This window comes from Lactuca serriola, chromosome 3 (genome assembly GCF_051521515.1).
Source record: "Lactuca serriola cultivar US96UC23 chromosome 3, Lser_US96UC23_V15, whole genome shotgun sequence".
NCBI lineage: Eukaryota > Viridiplantae > Streptophyta > Magnoliopsida > Asterales > Asteraceae > Lactuca > Lactuca serriola.
Genome location: NC_136410.1, coordinates 216,058,393 through 216,074,963, shown reverse-complemented (window position 1 = coordinate 216,074,963; position 16,571 = coordinate 216,058,393). Strand labels below are relative to the sequence as shown.

At 38.4% G+C, this 16,571-nt stretch overlaps 1 protein-coding gene across 17 annotated transcripts; it reads right to left on the bottom strand.

The window, feature by feature from the left end:
* Nucleotides 1-740: 740 nt before the first annotated feature.
* Nucleotides 741-6,893, bottom strand: LOC145093585 (uncharacterized). 17 transcript variants are annotated; one of them, XM_079031761.1, is made up of 15 exons: nucleotides 6,244-6,892; nucleotides 6,079-6,141; nucleotides 5,499-5,630; nucleotides 5,245-5,381; nucleotides 4,768-4,880; nucleotides 4,040-4,244; nucleotides 3,787-3,935; nucleotides 3,433-3,486; nucleotides 3,270-3,330; nucleotides 3,113-3,201; nucleotides 2,881-2,994; nucleotides 2,671-2,771; nucleotides 2,469-2,579; nucleotides 1,837-2,399; nucleotides 1,544-1,692 (listed from the first exon to the last, which is right to left on the bottom strand). In XM_079031761.1, the coding sequence occupies exons 5-9, from the start codon at nucleotides 4,773-4,775 to the stop codon at nucleotides 3,309-3,311; spliced, it is 438 nt and encodes a 145-aa protein (XP_078887887.1). In that variant the 5' UTR covers nucleotides 4,776-4,880; nucleotides 5,245-5,381; nucleotides 5,499-5,630; nucleotides 6,079-6,141; nucleotides 6,244-6,892; the 3' UTR covers nucleotides 1,544-1,692; nucleotides 1,837-2,399; nucleotides 2,469-2,579; nucleotides 2,671-2,771; nucleotides 2,881-2,994; nucleotides 3,113-3,201; nucleotides 3,270-3,308. The 17 variants fall into 17 exon arrangements, 16 of the variants coding, with proteins under 16 accessions (XP_078887887.1, XP_078887882.1, XP_078887885.1 ...); XM_079031756.1 differs by lacking the exon at nucleotides 2,881-2,994 and adding an exon at nucleotides 5,703-5,800 and having other exon boundaries at nucleotides 3,113-3,330; XM_079031759.1 differs by lacking the exon at nucleotides 2,881-2,994 and adding an exon at nucleotides 5,703-5,800 and having other exon boundaries at nucleotides 3,113-3,330; nucleotides 5,499-5,606.
* Nucleotides 6,894-16,571: the final 9,678 nt, after the last annotated feature.

Genomic DNA, 16,571 nt, shown 5'->3' with positions numbered 1-16,571 from the left:
GCTCAATCTATTCTGCCATTCAGGCACTACAATCCTAGGATCCCCGATCCCCTATCTTGACACTAAGGTCCCTACCAGGTCCCAACTGTGCTGCTAAAACTCACGGGCCTCGCCCACGGGTCTCACCCGCCTCTATCCTTCTAATCCTATTTGTCTAACCACTCTCGCTCGGGCCTCGCCCACGGGTCTCACCCAACCATACTACTGAGCAACCCTGCTCTCAGGTCTCACCTATACTACTATTCTCATACGGGCCTCGCCCACGGGTCTCACCCAACTATATCCTAGAGCGGCCTCCCCCAAGGTCTCACCTCTCTAGTGCTATACAGGCACTACTAGAAAAACAGCCTTTTACGACGCTCATTGCGCGTCATAAAAGGCTCAGACGACGCGCAAATGCACGTCAAGGAAGGCCCTGTCACAAAGAGAGACGACGCGCATTTACGACGCCCAGTTACGACGCGCGTTTACGACGCGCGTTTACGACACGCAATGCGTATCAAGGAAGGCCCTGTCATAAAGGAAGACGACACGCATTCGCGTGTCGTAACCTTACGAAGCGCGTGTTAATGACACGCAATGCGTATCAAGAAAACCCCTGTCAAGAAAGGCCATGTCATAAATGAAGATGACACACATTTTTGCATATCATAATTTTAAATGTTTAAAAAAAATTATTTATAGATTTACTAATTTTCAAATTAAATAATACATTAAAAATCTCATAATACAAAATAAAATACCATAAATAACAAAGATAATTCATTTCACTAATATGTCAAATACAAATAATTATTCCAAAAGGGAGTAAATATTATAAAAAAAAATGAACTCATTTATATACAATTGCATCATCATCTAGCTTACTATGTGCCAACAACTCTCTGTGTGTTTACTTTTGCTTGAGTCTTGTTTCCTCCAAAGCTTCTAGCCATGCCAAAATATGATATCTTGAGTCTCGTTTCAAGAACCAAAATCACCTTCAATCACCCAATTAAACTCTAATGTTGGTAGACTGAGAGTTCCAGAATTGGTACGACTCTCTAAAAACTTTTAACTGTCCAGATAGTTATGTGTATATCCAACCTAATGTAGTTGACCGCCCCCTTGAACATTGGTGCATCTAAAATATCACATGGTTCACGTGAAAACATAAGAAACTCAACATAATATTTCATATAAAAACTATATTTTAGGAAGTAGTATGTAATGCAAGCGTTGTAAGCTACATTTATTTTAAATTATTTCCATGGGATTAGTCAAATGCTAATACGTCAGATACATACATATGATATATATATATATATATATATATATATATATATATATATATATTCATGAATTACCTTCTTTAGTCCTCTTAGACTTCTTCCATATAAGATAATATAATCCCAAAGAAATATCAAGAAAGAAGAGGCCTACACCCTCAACTGCTCCAGCAATTATGGGTACCTTATTTGACTTTTTTTTTCTGTAATATAAAATAATACAAGTGTTATTATGATTGCAATAACAAAATGAAAGGTAAAAGAAGATACCTCACCTTTTAGTAGATTTGTGATATCAATTGTCTGATTACCACTGAAAAATGGAGTGATTGAATATCTTGCAAAACACCCCTGATCAATAAACCTTCCTTCTGTATTAGGAAGACAATTATATAGATTACTATGGTAAGAGCATTATTATTATCTGCATAGGCCAAAGGATAAACACAAAATTAGAACTCCTTTGACAAATCCACAAAATGGAAGTGGAAAAGTTGTTATTAGAGACACTAAGTGATCTAAAAATAAACAAAAACCAAGTGAAATGTATAGAAGATTCAACGCTTACCCTTTGAGACAAGATCACGTCAGGAATATTGCAGCCTGGGATGGTCCTTGATAATATTGGTGGGCTCCACCAATGGTCAAATCTGGAAAGTTAACCATTTCTTGAATCTGCTATCTCTAAAACAAATTGGTCAATTTATTATATATTGTTTGTTCATCTCTTTAAAAATCCCATTGCTTGATACACATTACTGAGAGTAGAATCTGCTATCTCTACAGCTTTGCTTACACCTTCTGCTAAAAGTCACCTTTAGACTTTTTCAAACATCTTCATCTCTCAGAGACAATATGTCAAGCACATGGCAGGCATAAGACTATGTTTCAAAACTAAGTCATTGTACATGCCCTATTTGTAATTTTACCTCTGGAGCAAGTATTTTGTGACAACCCCTGAACCAGGGGCAAGGCTGTTTTAATATGAAATAGTGAAATAGTAAAATACCTTTTGGCAATTGTCATTGCAGTAATTCAATACAACCCATACATGTATAAAATATTAAAATTTAGCTTGGAGTCATACTCTAGAAGAAAGGATAACTTCGAAGCCCCCATAAACTAGCATACCTGTTTTCAACAGAATTTATGTAAGAAAGAAGAATATGATTCAAGTTTCCAATATAAAATATTAGTTACCTCTCTGGAATTGACAATGTCCTAGGGATAGATCATGTGGTAATTTGAGAAGACAAAAAGGTCCTTAAGAGAGAATATGATTCAAGTTTCCATTATAAAAACCAGAGCCATCTGATTTACCACCAACAAAAAAATACCAATTTTTGTTCAAAAAGAAAGTTGTTGGCAGCAATTAGGTTTTTTATTTGAAGCCCAATTTTACCAGTCAAGCAGCCTTTGGTTTTGGGGTTGGCTTTATCCTCTTTACTCTTGAATACAGGAAAACTCCAGCAAGTGCCAAACTAGTTCTTGAAATTAAATATGCTGAAGGTAAGAATAAAAACAATGTACACATATATGAGAAGATGCATAAGTTAAATTATATTATTTATAACCCTGACTATCAGTTTAATGAAGAAAAAAAGTGTATGACCTTAGCAAGTGGGGTGTTCATAGATATAGACAAGATCATATCAATTAACATATTAATTATTATTTTAAGAATTGGGGTGTTCTCTTGGTGGCGACATAAAACTCTTTCTCCTGCCTATAATTAATTAAATAAAAGAAAAATCATTAAAAACTCCTGCCTATAATTAATTAAATAAACCACTATCTATTTACCACTTCAGCATCATAAATATGACGAAAGTTCAAAGTGTTACCTGGCTGGATAACCAAGAGGCAGCTTTGGGGAGACAGACGCAAGTGCAGCCAAAACTATAGCTTGTCCACATAAGGAATCAAGCTCAACCTTCCCAAATGACACATTTTCTCTTAGTGCCTTTAGTGTATCAGATATATGAAAAAAGGAACACCAACCATCATATGGAGTATCAGAGGCACCACACACACATTCCTTTATATCACTGGCAATAAACCTCTGTAACAGTAATAATTATGATCATAACAGCAACAATAATAACAATAATAATAATATTTATGATTATAACAATTTTGAAAAGGAATTTCCAATCCATATAACCTGGCAATAAAGTCTATAGCATTCAGTTGTTTTAGGGAAATCAAGATCCACAGTCTGTAAACATCAAAGCCATCAATGCATAATTTATAGAAAACTGCCACATAATTATATGAAATTTATAGTGAGGAACATATTTTAATTATTTCATACGCTATATTATGTGCAGAAAAAGATAACACTAATATCTCTATTTGAACAACTGTCATTACAAACAAGTTACAGTGAAAATGAAAATGTATTAGCCTTTTATTTATTTGCTATTTCAGATGTTGAGGTATTATAATGGAACAAATAATAATAATAATAATAATAATAATAATAATAATAATAATAATAATAATAAAGAGCATTCACCTTCCAGCATAACTTGCAAAGGTTGTACAGCTTAGTAGATACCCTGGCTTATAAAGTAACAAAATTTGTGCTTCCCGAATACTTGTGTCACCATCAGTTCCCTTCCTCTCTTGGAAAATTTGACAACAAATTGCACCTGAACTAAAAATCTGATAGATAAAAATATTAGCAAAATTCATGGTAAAATAGCTATAAAAAGTTGTGAAAAAGATTAGGAAAAGGTAATATAACAAATTAAAGAGGTACGACATACCATTTGTTTTTGGAACCCCAGTGTTATGCCATGCTGAGGAAAGGATGATGAGGTTGACCATGACAGCATGCAACCTACCATCAGATGTCTGAGGCGTAAGGGGGAAAGCAACTGCATTGACTCAAAATCCATCTCTATAAGTGGTTGGTGGGAAAGCTGATTATCGACGTAGACATCGATCTCATCATTTTTTTTATCCAAATCTCTTGCACCGTGAACCCAAGTTAAATTAACATTCTTTCAATTAAGAAACCTAACAATTAAAATTTGATTTTCAACAAAACCTAACAGAATATTAACTACTTAAGACTAACAAGTAATTGAAATTCAAATTTTAGTTGTTAGGTTTCTTAATTGAAAGAATGTTAATTTAACTTAGGTGCACTGATTCGGATGAAATAAACTATGTTTAGCTTCTAATTATGATATAAACTATTTTTTTCTATGGTCATTAGAATCATGGATCAAATTAGTCAAACCCCCAATTATCTCTCTCCCCAAACCAACATATTAGCATAGAGAAAGAAGCCTAAATTTAAAAGACATGTTTCAATGTGATTTCCAGATTGAAAAACCAAAAGTGCTTGTAATTGTTTCCATTAAACCCTAGTTCATGTTTTGTTACTCCATAAGTAAATTTATCTATAAAATAAAAAATTAAGAGCAACAATAAAATTAACTTCAAGAAGATCTCATAAAATTTGTATGTGAGAGCAATATATGTTTACCTAAACATGGAAAATTAGGGATTTGGGGCAAGAGGGTTGGTTCAAAATCATCTTCAGGCTTCTTTCATCCGATTCATTGATGATGGAACTTACTAACGTTTCATGTTTCCAACCTTCAAAGGTCATCAAGATCAATCAACATGAAAAAAGAGAAAAATAAATGTAAGGAATTGACATCAAACCGGTAAATCACCTGTTAGGGTCAAATAAAGTTTGTTTTATATATTATTTCCTTAAAAGGTATATTTTGCAAAAATATCTCTAAATAGCAGTTTGAAAACATCATATTAGTTTTACATACGATTCTTAAGAACAATAACATAAAAAATCAAATATTGACCTTCTCCTTTAGAGGAAATCCAATATTCTATTGAATCTTTGGGAAACAAAAACTGGTTAAAACAACATTAACCAATAAAGATTATTCTTTTAACTTATACTAAATATGAAATAGAATTAGAATAGTTTTTTTCTTACCTGTTACTAAGAACGGTAGCCAGAAATGTCAGTTGTCCCGGACAGAGGGTAGGAATAAACCATTACCAGCCCATTAAATACAGCTTCAAATCAGTCACGAGGTTTAGATGAAGCCTGTTCTCAATTGAAGCTAGTTACTGCACTTCCAAATCAAAATATTTGTAACCAAATAAGAATGTTATGAAAAATATAAAAATGAAAAAACAAAACCCTAGATTGAAAAAATAATGAAATTGTGAAAGGCAAACAGATACCTTTCTTTCTTCAAATTGGCAAGAAACTTCCATATTTCATTTAGCATGAGAAGTCGCTTTGTTCTGGTTACCTCCTACCTCCCCTGATGATTCTTTCCCCTCCGACCACTGTTTGGTTATTAACAATAACCCCTAATCAAATAGAATATAAAGATGAACTGAATCAAAACATATAAAACAATATATGAGTTACTAAACCCTAACCAAATTTCTAGAGAACAGCGGAATCAATTAGTGGATTAGGCATCGTCTTCTACTTTTGCACCAAATAGAATCACAAAGTGAAATATGTTTTGTGGTAACTACAAGAACAGATAGCATATATATCATCTTACAAAGTGAAAGCAAAAAAAAATTATCCTTTAGTCTAGTGAACAAGATAAAAGACATTGGTCCAACAAAATCACAAAGTGAAATACATTTTGTGGTTACTACAAGAACAGATAGCATATATATCATCTTACAAAGTGAAAGCAAATTTTTTTCATCCTTTAGTCTAGTGAACAAGATAAAAGACATTGGTCCAACAAAGATCCGATATCACATCAGTATGTTACTATGACTTCGACAAAGAAATTACCTTCAATGTTTAAACCATGAATCGCTAGTTTTCATTCCCCTTCAAGACCAATCCCTACGATACCTAATAAATAAGGGATATCAACTATGAAGCACCAACATGCAAACCCTTGAATTTGCAAGCATCATAAAGCATAAATAATACAATAATAAATTGAATTCAAACCTCACTTGAAGCGTTGTCTAGAGAGAAATAGCAAAAAAATAAGGAGACGAAATTGAAAGCCACATAAGGAGCAGGCGACTGAAGTTATTAATAGATGGTATTAACAGAGGGTGAGTCGGCAAACAGAAGTACAGGTGGTAAGGGCACGTTTCATTGGCGCTTCAAACCAAGTAGCTTTGGGGAAACACTCTACCGTCAAGAAGGAAAGCCCACCGCCAGGTCAGTATTACCTGATTTAGGGTGAGTCAGCAACAAAGAATTAAGAAGAGGTGTCAATTAAAGGGGATCTAAGAGTGGAAAGCATCATTGGGAGAAACTACACCGATGGCAGTTGATTCCAGATGAACGAAACCACCGCCACAAACCACCATCTCCAAAACCTTCTACATAAAAATTGAACAAAACCATACCAGATCGACGATGGCAGTTGATTCCAGATGAACGAAACCATATCATAGAACGAAACCTGCAAATGAGGTCTAGGGTTTACATGGAAAGGTAAGTCTACTGTTGCCTTGATCGACGGACGACCGGGAATAGCAAGTAAGGATGGTCGAAGTGAGAGGGAAGAAGTAGGCAGCGTCGATAATTAGGGCAAGAGGGAAAGGAGAAAAAAGGAAGGCGGGGTTTTTAATATTTTAGAATTTTATTTTCCCCCTGTTGCTATTAAAGGATGGAACACGCATCCATTAAAATTTATAAAGCAACATCCTTAGACGACACACATTTTGATAGAGGCGCCCTCCGTGTTTTTTTTTGTTAGACGCTAATTTACGGGCATGCAATAATGCGTGACATAAATTCTTAAATTTTTTTAAGAGATGACACCTTTTTAATGTCGCTCTCTTTTGCGTAACGTAAATCAACGAGTGTCATGGTTTGCACGTCGTAAAAGGGTCTTTTTCTTGTAGTGAGGCAAACTCCCTATCATTCTTATCCACTACCCATTCCTGATCCCTATCTGATCACTAGGAGATAAGGGCCTCGCCCCAACTCCGCCAATGAAGCTACTATGGAATGCTATGGCTTACCCGTAGTCTTACATCACCCTCCATCACTGACTGCTAGTGAATGATATGGCTGCCCCGTAGTCTTACAACACCTTCCACCACTGACTGCTAGTGAATGCTACGGCTGCCCCGTAGTCTTACAACACTTTCCACCACTGACTGCTAGTGAATGTTATGGCTGCCCCATGGTCTTACAACACTTTCCACCACTGACTGCTAATACGAAAGCACCCCGTGCTATTAGTTCTCAAGATCCTCCTTCTGACTCACTCGAGTCCTACAGGCGATCCTCCAACCTGAATTCCCAACCACATACTAACCATCACCAACACACGCAATGGCTGAGGGGGAGTTTCTCAAACTCCCGACCCTGAACTCCTCAATCCATCAAACGCTGTGCTACTTCTGTTCCTTCTCAGAGGTCGAGTACTCATCTTGGATCTATGTGGTCTTACCTTTGCACACTTGGAGGATTCTCCCCCACTTCGATCCTGCTTACCCCTTGCTGCTCAATGCTCGAAGAGAAATCCCAATCCTTGCTACCATTCCATAATCAATCTACTGAGGGACCCAATCTTACCATAGCTAGGGATCTAACCAATCCATCTCTAAACTATACAACTCCAAACTAGCGAGACGTACCAAGTCCCTCCCACACATGGTACAGTTACTGCACCCTAAGTAACCTCCCCCAATAGGGCACATCCCCTAACTACCATTAAAATATCCAAGGTATGCAGATGGCATATAACTCGATCACGATCAAGCCGCCCAAAAATAAAATACTCATACCGATAATGATACAGAACCATAACAATATAATCATGCACAAATAAAGGAACTGAAAACGGAAGTCGCATACCTGCAACGTCCGATGTTGCTCGTGTCTCCAAGGTAGTCATCTGGAAAGCCCTGCCTCCTACCGCATGCGCCTTTGCTCGGCCGTGCCGGCCATCCGTGATCCTCAAAGTTGCAGGGGCAGGTGCCATCACCCGTCCTGCCGGAAGCAAACTGGGGCACTAGGCCTTCTTGTGGCCCTGCTGATTGTAGTGAAAACATATCAAATCGGATCCCTGAGTGGTGTAACAGTACAATCCCTGATAAAATGACCAGTCCGGCCGCACTTGAAGCAGTCAGACTCACCGCCGTTACCACCCCTACACGCGCCCCCGTGCGCCCTGCCACAATTCCCGCATCGGCTGCGGTCCTGATAATCGCTCGATCTCGAATCCGACCCCTTGGGCCTTTTCCCCGAACCCGCGGCTACCTGAACCTCATCCGGCTTCCTCTTCCGGATCTGCTCCAAATCAATTTCCCTCTCTCTGGCCCGAGAAATCATATCTTCCAGCGTCTTACAGCCAGACCTGCTCACGAGCTCCCTGATATCAGCCCTCAACATCTCATGGTATCGGGCCTTCTTCATCCCCTCATCTGTGACATACTGCGGTACGAGAATAGCCCTCTCCCTAAACCTGGCGGTGATCTTCACTATAGTCTCAGTGGTCTGCGTCAAATCCTGAAACTCCCGTGCCAACTACTGCACCTCAATAATCGACGAAAACTCTGCCCTGAACCTGGCCGAGAAATCGCCCCAAGTCATCGCGTCCAACGCGACATCATTCCCCAGAGCGTGACCAATCTCCTCCCACCAATCCCTCACTCTGTCCTTCAGAAGACAGGAAGCGAGTCTAACCTTGTCCCCTTAGGTTACCAGCTCGTACGGAATGCGTTGGCAACATCCGCCAACCATCTGCTGCTAGTGATGGGGTCCCTAGCCCCATGATAATCTGGTGCCCCGCAAGCCCTGAACTCTCGAAATGTCAAGGTACGCGCTCCCATCAAAGCCATCATCTCCGTACGGAAGGCTCCCAACCTCTCATCCAAAATCTCCAATATACCCTCCTTGACCGTGCCAAAGATCATAGGAGTCTGATCTAGAATACTGCGCGTAACCTCGGCAGATAGCAACTCCCTCATTCGCTCCTTGAGCTGCTCGGCTCCTAAACCCGAGCCTGATCCCTCTCTGGCGCCTTAACCGCTTACTGGTCTCTCTCGCAACGTCACCATGCTGAAAATATAATACATCCTCTATCAGAATACTTATAGCTGCTGCGAGACCAAACACACGCACTACCAGGTTCTCGGTCTTGTCTTGGCCTTTCCCGAATCGAGTACGGATCCTCTGCTTTCAGTAGTATGGGCCCATACTACCTTCCACATCTATCCGTACTTTCCTCAGGAATTGCTTCGACTCCACCAGGTCCCTTATCCACTACTACTGCTCCCAGCACTATCTCATCCTAGGCTCACCCTAGGGAAACCTCTGACTCAACTCAAACCAGTCCTCAGCTGCTGAAGGTCTCCTTGTGATGCCAATTAGCCATTACCTGGATACCATCACATGTGACGAGGATCAGATAATCCTTCGAGTACAAGACTCGTCCCTACAACGGTTGGACTCAAACAAGATCTGCGAAATAGGGCCAAATCCAGCACTCTGAGATTATTCAACTCTGAGATTATTCACATGTGACGTGATGTATCCACCTAACAGCTAACTCCCATCACTCGGAATCCCATTTTGCACAAAGCAAGCAGCATTCAGACAAGGGGAAAATCTAACCACAACATACTCAAGCAAGCATATCCACATAGCAAGAATCTGAACTAGCATGTAACACAAACTCATAATCTCAGGCATAACCTAAACAGGCTATCCTACTACTGTCTAATCAGCACTATCGTGCAGCTCAAGGCACATACATTAGGCACGTAAGGCATCCTCCCTAGATCCTTAGTCCCAATCTAGCTTGCTATTCTACTAACTGATAATAAAATCATAAACTTGTATGGGTATTTTGGGGTACTTACTTGAGCTCGGCTGATTGCATGCACCACACCCTTTTTCTCCTTTCAAAATTCTTTTCTTTCTGAGTTCTTTTTGCTTTTCTAAAACTATTTCATTCTAAAAACTTCCTTTTTACTAAACTGTCTTTTCATTTTGAAAACTTTTTATCCGACCCCTTTAGTTTGAGTTCAGGCACACCCGAGAGTATGCCCGAATCCCTCAAACCAAGGCTCTGATACCAACTTGTAACGTCCCAAAATTCAAGAGTAAAAATTTCTTTTAAAAAAACATTACTTTAAAGCAAAGTCATCATTCCAAAACATAATCAGAGTATTAATTTCCAAAACACATGTTCGTTATCATAGTAAACATTCCCAGGCTGTCTAATCTATGGTGTGTGCCATGCGATCACCCCGAGCTCTTTCCTCTGCTACCGAAAGTACTTGAAACCAAAACTGAAAACCATAAGCACAAAGCTTAGTGAGTTCCCCACCCTACCACATACCATGCGTAACCACATACTGCACATACTAGGCCACACCCGCTATCCTGGGCCTCGCCCCTACCTCGGGCCTCGCCCGCTACAACGGCCTCGCCGCTCCAGGCCCCGCCTGGCTTCGAGCCCCGCTCGGATACAGATCTATTTCACTTAGGCCTCGCCTGTCACAGGGCCTCTCCCACTAACATATAATAGCACATAAACATATCACATCACATAAGCTAAACAAATACTAACGGATCTTGTCCTAAGGCCTCGCCTGTCTCTGGGCCTCGCCCTTGTCCTGCTACTGATGAGTCATGGAACCCCGTCCATACTCCTGCTGATAGTGAGGTACGGGCCCAACCCACCCTCACTCCTTCCCTAACTTGGGCCTCGCCCCTGATCTGTTGCTAATGAGATGTCGAACACCATCCACACTCTGCTATTGGTGAGTTACGGGACCTCGCCCACATTCACCTCCCTACCAGGCACATACAAGTATCACATAGAGAACAAGTATAAAGTATCACAAAACGATTCCTTGGGCACTCGCCCGCTATCATTGGACCTCATCCTGAATATCATACTAGCATACTGTGCCTAGGGCTAACCCCCGAGTCTTCTACTCATAACTACATGGGCCGGCATTGTGGCCTTAGACCCATTTACACAAAATGGAAACTCACCTGCACTTGTTGAACTTGCTGATAGCCCCTCTAGCTGTTCCCGGCAACTCCCTGAACTCCTGCTCCACTAGCTCCCCGAGCTATTAATATCAATGCAACACTTAGTCTAATTGACCCCCGAAAGTCAACCCAGTCAATGCTAGTCAAAGTCAAAGTCCTGGTCAAGGTCAACCTCCCAGGTCAACCCTACTCGCCGAGTCAACCTACTGACTCGTCGAGTTCATATGCTCAGAATCCTTCCATTCGCGACTCGACTCGCCGAGTCAGTCCATGACTCGCCGAGTCTACCGATTTCCGAGTCCTGACCTGTCCGACTCACCGAGTCTCCACTCGACTCACTAATTCGAGTCTCAACTCGAAGGGTTTGGGGTTTCACGACCTGACTCGCCGAGTCCAAGAACAGACTCGCCGAGTACAAGGCAATCTTCATCTGACTCGATGAGCTGCTCATCCCACTCGTCGAGTTGCTCCTAATCTTCATGCTACTCGCCGAGTCTACTCAAAGGCTCGCCGAGTCCATTCAGATCCTCAAACATGCAAAGGGCTTTTGAGTCATGCATGGACTCCAAACTGTAGATCTACCCTTCCCAAGCCTATTCCTCACGTAAAGTTGCAAACTTTACGTGTAGAGAAGGAGATCTAGGCTAAACACACCATAAACTAGGGTTTAAGGCAAGGAGGCTCTACAGTCAACTCAAGGACATTTACTTTATGCTTCACAAGGCCAAAATATGCTTAGATCCGAAGTAGAAACTTCAGATCTGGCTTCCAACCCAAATGGATAACAAATCATGGCTAAAAAAATCCCCAAAACTCCCAACTAGAATAGATCTACATGAAGAAAATGACTTATACCTTCAACAACTTAGAAAGGTTCCACAAACTCCAGATCTAAGGCCAATCCTTGAAGCTTCAATGATTCCCCTCTTCATTCTTCCTTCAAATCACCCAAAAATGGCTTGGAAGCTTGAATGAGCAACAATAAGGCTTAGGGTTCGTTGTTCTGGGTGAAAGGGGCAATCAAGGAACCCTAGGGGAGAGAATGAGACGTTTAAATAGGCTCCAAGTCCCGGATTTACGGTTTTCCTCGTTCACACCAGACTCGCCGAGTCTCCTTGGCCGACTCGCCGAGTTCCTCCTTGGACTCGACGAGTCATCCCTTAAACTTAGGGTTTCCTTTCCTTTCTTGGCCTTCCTGACTTTGGGTGTTATAGTTTAAGTGAATTTATTTAAAGGACATTGGATGTTAGTACTAGTGTTGAAAGTAGTAAAGGAAAAAGACCTCATCATCTACCACAACCACAACCATAGCCTCGACCTCAACCAAAACCACAATTACAACTATAGCCACAACATATTCTACCTAGTTTTGATATTAATAATCTTCCTTCAGACCCGACGGATAGACCAAGAATTACATCATATCATCCAAATCAAAGGGATGAAATAAGGAGAGCATATTGGATTAAAGGACCTTCTGAACCAATAGGCCGTGATTTTCCATCAATAAAAATTGGTGGTAAGAGAAGAAGTTTTGTAAATGAATGCTTTGATGAATTTAATTTGTTAGGGTATAGCACAAAAGAGAACAAAGCTTATTGTTTATGTTGTTACTAGTTTGGAGACATTGTGGGGCAACAAGGGGGAGAGATGTATTTGTGATAGGAGGCTTTGACACTTGGAGTAAAAAGAAACCACTAAAAGATCATGAGGGTGCTTAATTCATTTGTAGGTTTGGTAGAACCTAGTGAGCATCTGGGTGCTTAATTCATTTGTTGTCATGAGGCTTGTTTTTTTATATAATGGAGGATATCCTTACTGATGACTTGAATATCATTGATTGTTTCCTTTGTAGTAACAACTCTTCTTAGACCTTTGATCGTTTTTGTAGTTCGGCATACCCAGCATCATAAGGATTGTTCGTTTCGTTTTTCAGGTACTTTGTCTTCTCTTCCTGCTCTGTGGTCACCCTGCCCGATTGATCTTTCAAATATTTAACATCTTTTAGTAACTCCTCGGCTTTCTTGATGAACTATTTTGTAATCTTCTTGATGTTGCACATCTAAGTGACGAATTCCCATCTTAATGAGAAGAAGGAAGCATTCAATAGTGAACATTTATCTTGTTTCGATCACCATGACTCTTTCTTCTAAGGTGTGTAGTGTAGCCAAAGCAGGGGTCTATGGGGACTGAGAACTTGTGACTGCAACCAAGATTTGATTGATTGTTCCTTTAAGTTCAATGAATTCTTTTCTAGACATAGTTGGCTTCCTTTTCTTTTTAGGCTTGGGCTTAGAAGTGAAATGATGAAATCCACTTGATTCATCCTCTTCGATAAGCATAGAGAAGTAGTCATTATTCCTTTGCTTTTTCACATCGTCCTCTTCATTGTCAAAAATGAATCCCAAGATTGGTTCTTCATTGAGTTGCACTTTGGTGCCATCATTGACTAAGTTACCTACTTGATATAATTTTTAGGAATGAGAGATTCTATTTTGATCTGGTAAACATGATTGAAACAATTGAAAGATTAAGAAGACAATAAGATCAATTTTCCATTAGAGAGAATATTGAGAACAATTCGATACAAGCAAACAAGGAACTATTCTCTCAAAAAGTCTTCTCTATTCCAACATACATTCCTATTTATAGATATAGGGAATTCGGAAAGGAATAACTAAGCCAGCAAATTGGAACGACAGACCTAGGCATACAATGTTCTGATACCTAACATATATGCTATTAGAATTGATAATGAAACAACACACAACTCCGATATTAGAACCTATAGGAATAGGTATTGACTCTGAAATTGGAACAAACCAAAATGGATATTGGTACATACACTAAATCGCAAGCATTGTGGGTTTCGTTTTCAGGTACTTAGTCTTCTCTTTTGCTCCGTGGTCGCCCTGGCCGGTTGATCTTTCAAATCTTTAACATCTTTTAGTAACTCCTTGGCTTTCTTAATGAACTATTTTGTGATATTCTTGATGTTGGACATCTAAGTGACGAAATGCCATATTAATGAGAAAATGCAAGCGTTCATTAGTGAACATTTCTCTATTTTTGATCGCTAATATTCTTTCTTCTAAGGTGTGCAGTGTATCTAGAATAAGGGTCTTCGGAGGCTGAGAACTTATGACTGCAGCCAAGATTTGATCGATTTTTCCTTTGAGTTCAATGAATTCTTTTCTGAACATATATTGCATCTTCTTCTTTTCAGGCTTGGGCTTAGAAATGAAATGAGGAGATCCACTTGATTCATCCTCTTCAATTAACGAAAAGAAGTCTTCATTGTTCCCTTGCTTTTTCACCTCGTCGTATTCATTGTCAAAATTGAATCCCAAGATTGGTTCTTCGATGAGTTTCACTTTGATGCCATCATTGTTGGAGTTTCCTACTTGATAGAAATTTTAGGAACGATAGATTCTACTTTGATCTCGTAAACATGATTGAAACAGTTAAAAGTTAAGAAGAAAATATGTAAATAAGATCAATTTTCCATTAGAGAGAATATTAAGAACAATTCGATACAAGCAAGCAAAGAACTATTCTCTCAAAAAGTCGTCTCTCTTCTAACATACATTCATATTTATAGACATAGAGAATTCAGAAAGTAATAACTAAACCAAGAAATTGGAACGACAGACCTAGGCATACAAATGTTCTGATACCTAACAGACATGCTGTGATAACAGTTAAAATTTGAGACAGTTCTAGATTTGAATAAACTTAGTTGCACGTATAAGAACAACTCATAATAGACTTAGTAACTAGAAACTAAGTTTTACCCTACTAGAAACTTGGAAACAAGTAGAATCAAATGATAGTGTACTTAGATTTCACATTGATATGTGAATTCTACAACTACTTTAATTGTAGCGACTATCCAAATTCAGGTTATTCCTTGACTTTAACATCTTTGCATGAATCATGTAGACACATCATGCACTTGATTTAGTAGTATAAATTAGGTCCAAGTCTCGTAGAAACTTAATTCAAAGTTGAAACTATGACTAGTATACGTGTTTCTTCGATTTCACTTGAATCTCGGAACCACTAAATACAAATGTCAATAAACCTACAAAAACGAATGACAAAAATTATTTATAAGTATATAAGAATTATAAATTCAAAAATAATTTGAAGTCTCAAATATTCATTTATTTTGATATCCACAGTTTAGCAAAATCTGAAAAAGCCTAAATGCGCTAAAAACTCATATTTATAAACTTTAACACCTAAAACTCCATAAAATTTGTTATGAAACTTATAATATCAATTTAAAATGAATAAATTCAGGAAATATAATCAAGGAAAATAAAAAATTAAGATATTAACATTTACCTTTAATTTATAAGTCAAAAATCAAGGTTTTATGAATAAAAACTAGGTTAAGGTGCACATTTTATTAAAAAATGATATTTTTATAAAATAGTTGAATTTTATAAAAATGGAAGAAAATGAAACCCTCTCTCATCCCCTCAATTCCTTTCTCTCTCTACCACTAATTCTCTTTCCAAACTGGTGATCATTTAAGTCATTCTTACACTCCACCTTTCATTTCTCCCAATACTTCATCATCATCATCACTCAAACTCTATCTAATCTTTCTCTTCCTCTAAACCACGAAATTTTCCATAAAATATAATCTCATGACACTCAAAACTTTCATCATCAAGTGTTGTTCTTGAGGTAATCACAAAACCTTCATTCTCCCTTCAATTTTTTCCCTCATAACTTTGTGTTTTCATGCATATTTTCTACTTCTACACCATCCTATGGATGGATTATGAATAATATGTTCATAACCATGATTTTTATGATGATGGTGGTAGTATTTCACCAAAAAACCAACATGCATGTGATGATATTCAAGCGTTGATGCTTGATGATCAAAGTATGTTGTTGAAAGCTTTCAAATATATCATAAAAGATTTATTCACAAATAAATATCTAAACCTTATTTTCTACTCAAATTTGATTTTTCCGAGAATCCAGACAACAAAACAAGATGATCTAGAAATTTTCAAAAAAATAAATTATTTTTCTCGATTTATGGTTATTTGTTCAAGAAAATAGAGCAATAATTCATATAAAATACTTTTAATGATCAATAAATTCTGGTAAATCTCGGATATGACCTACTCACTGTTTAATGACTTTTCAAGAAGTTGCATGCATTTCTAATCCTGTTTTCTGTTGATTTCTAATTTATTTTTTTAAGAGAAATTAATAGAAAAATATAGTTATGAATGTCCAAAGCCATATTTCAAAATTTTCTCATCTTCTAGACATCA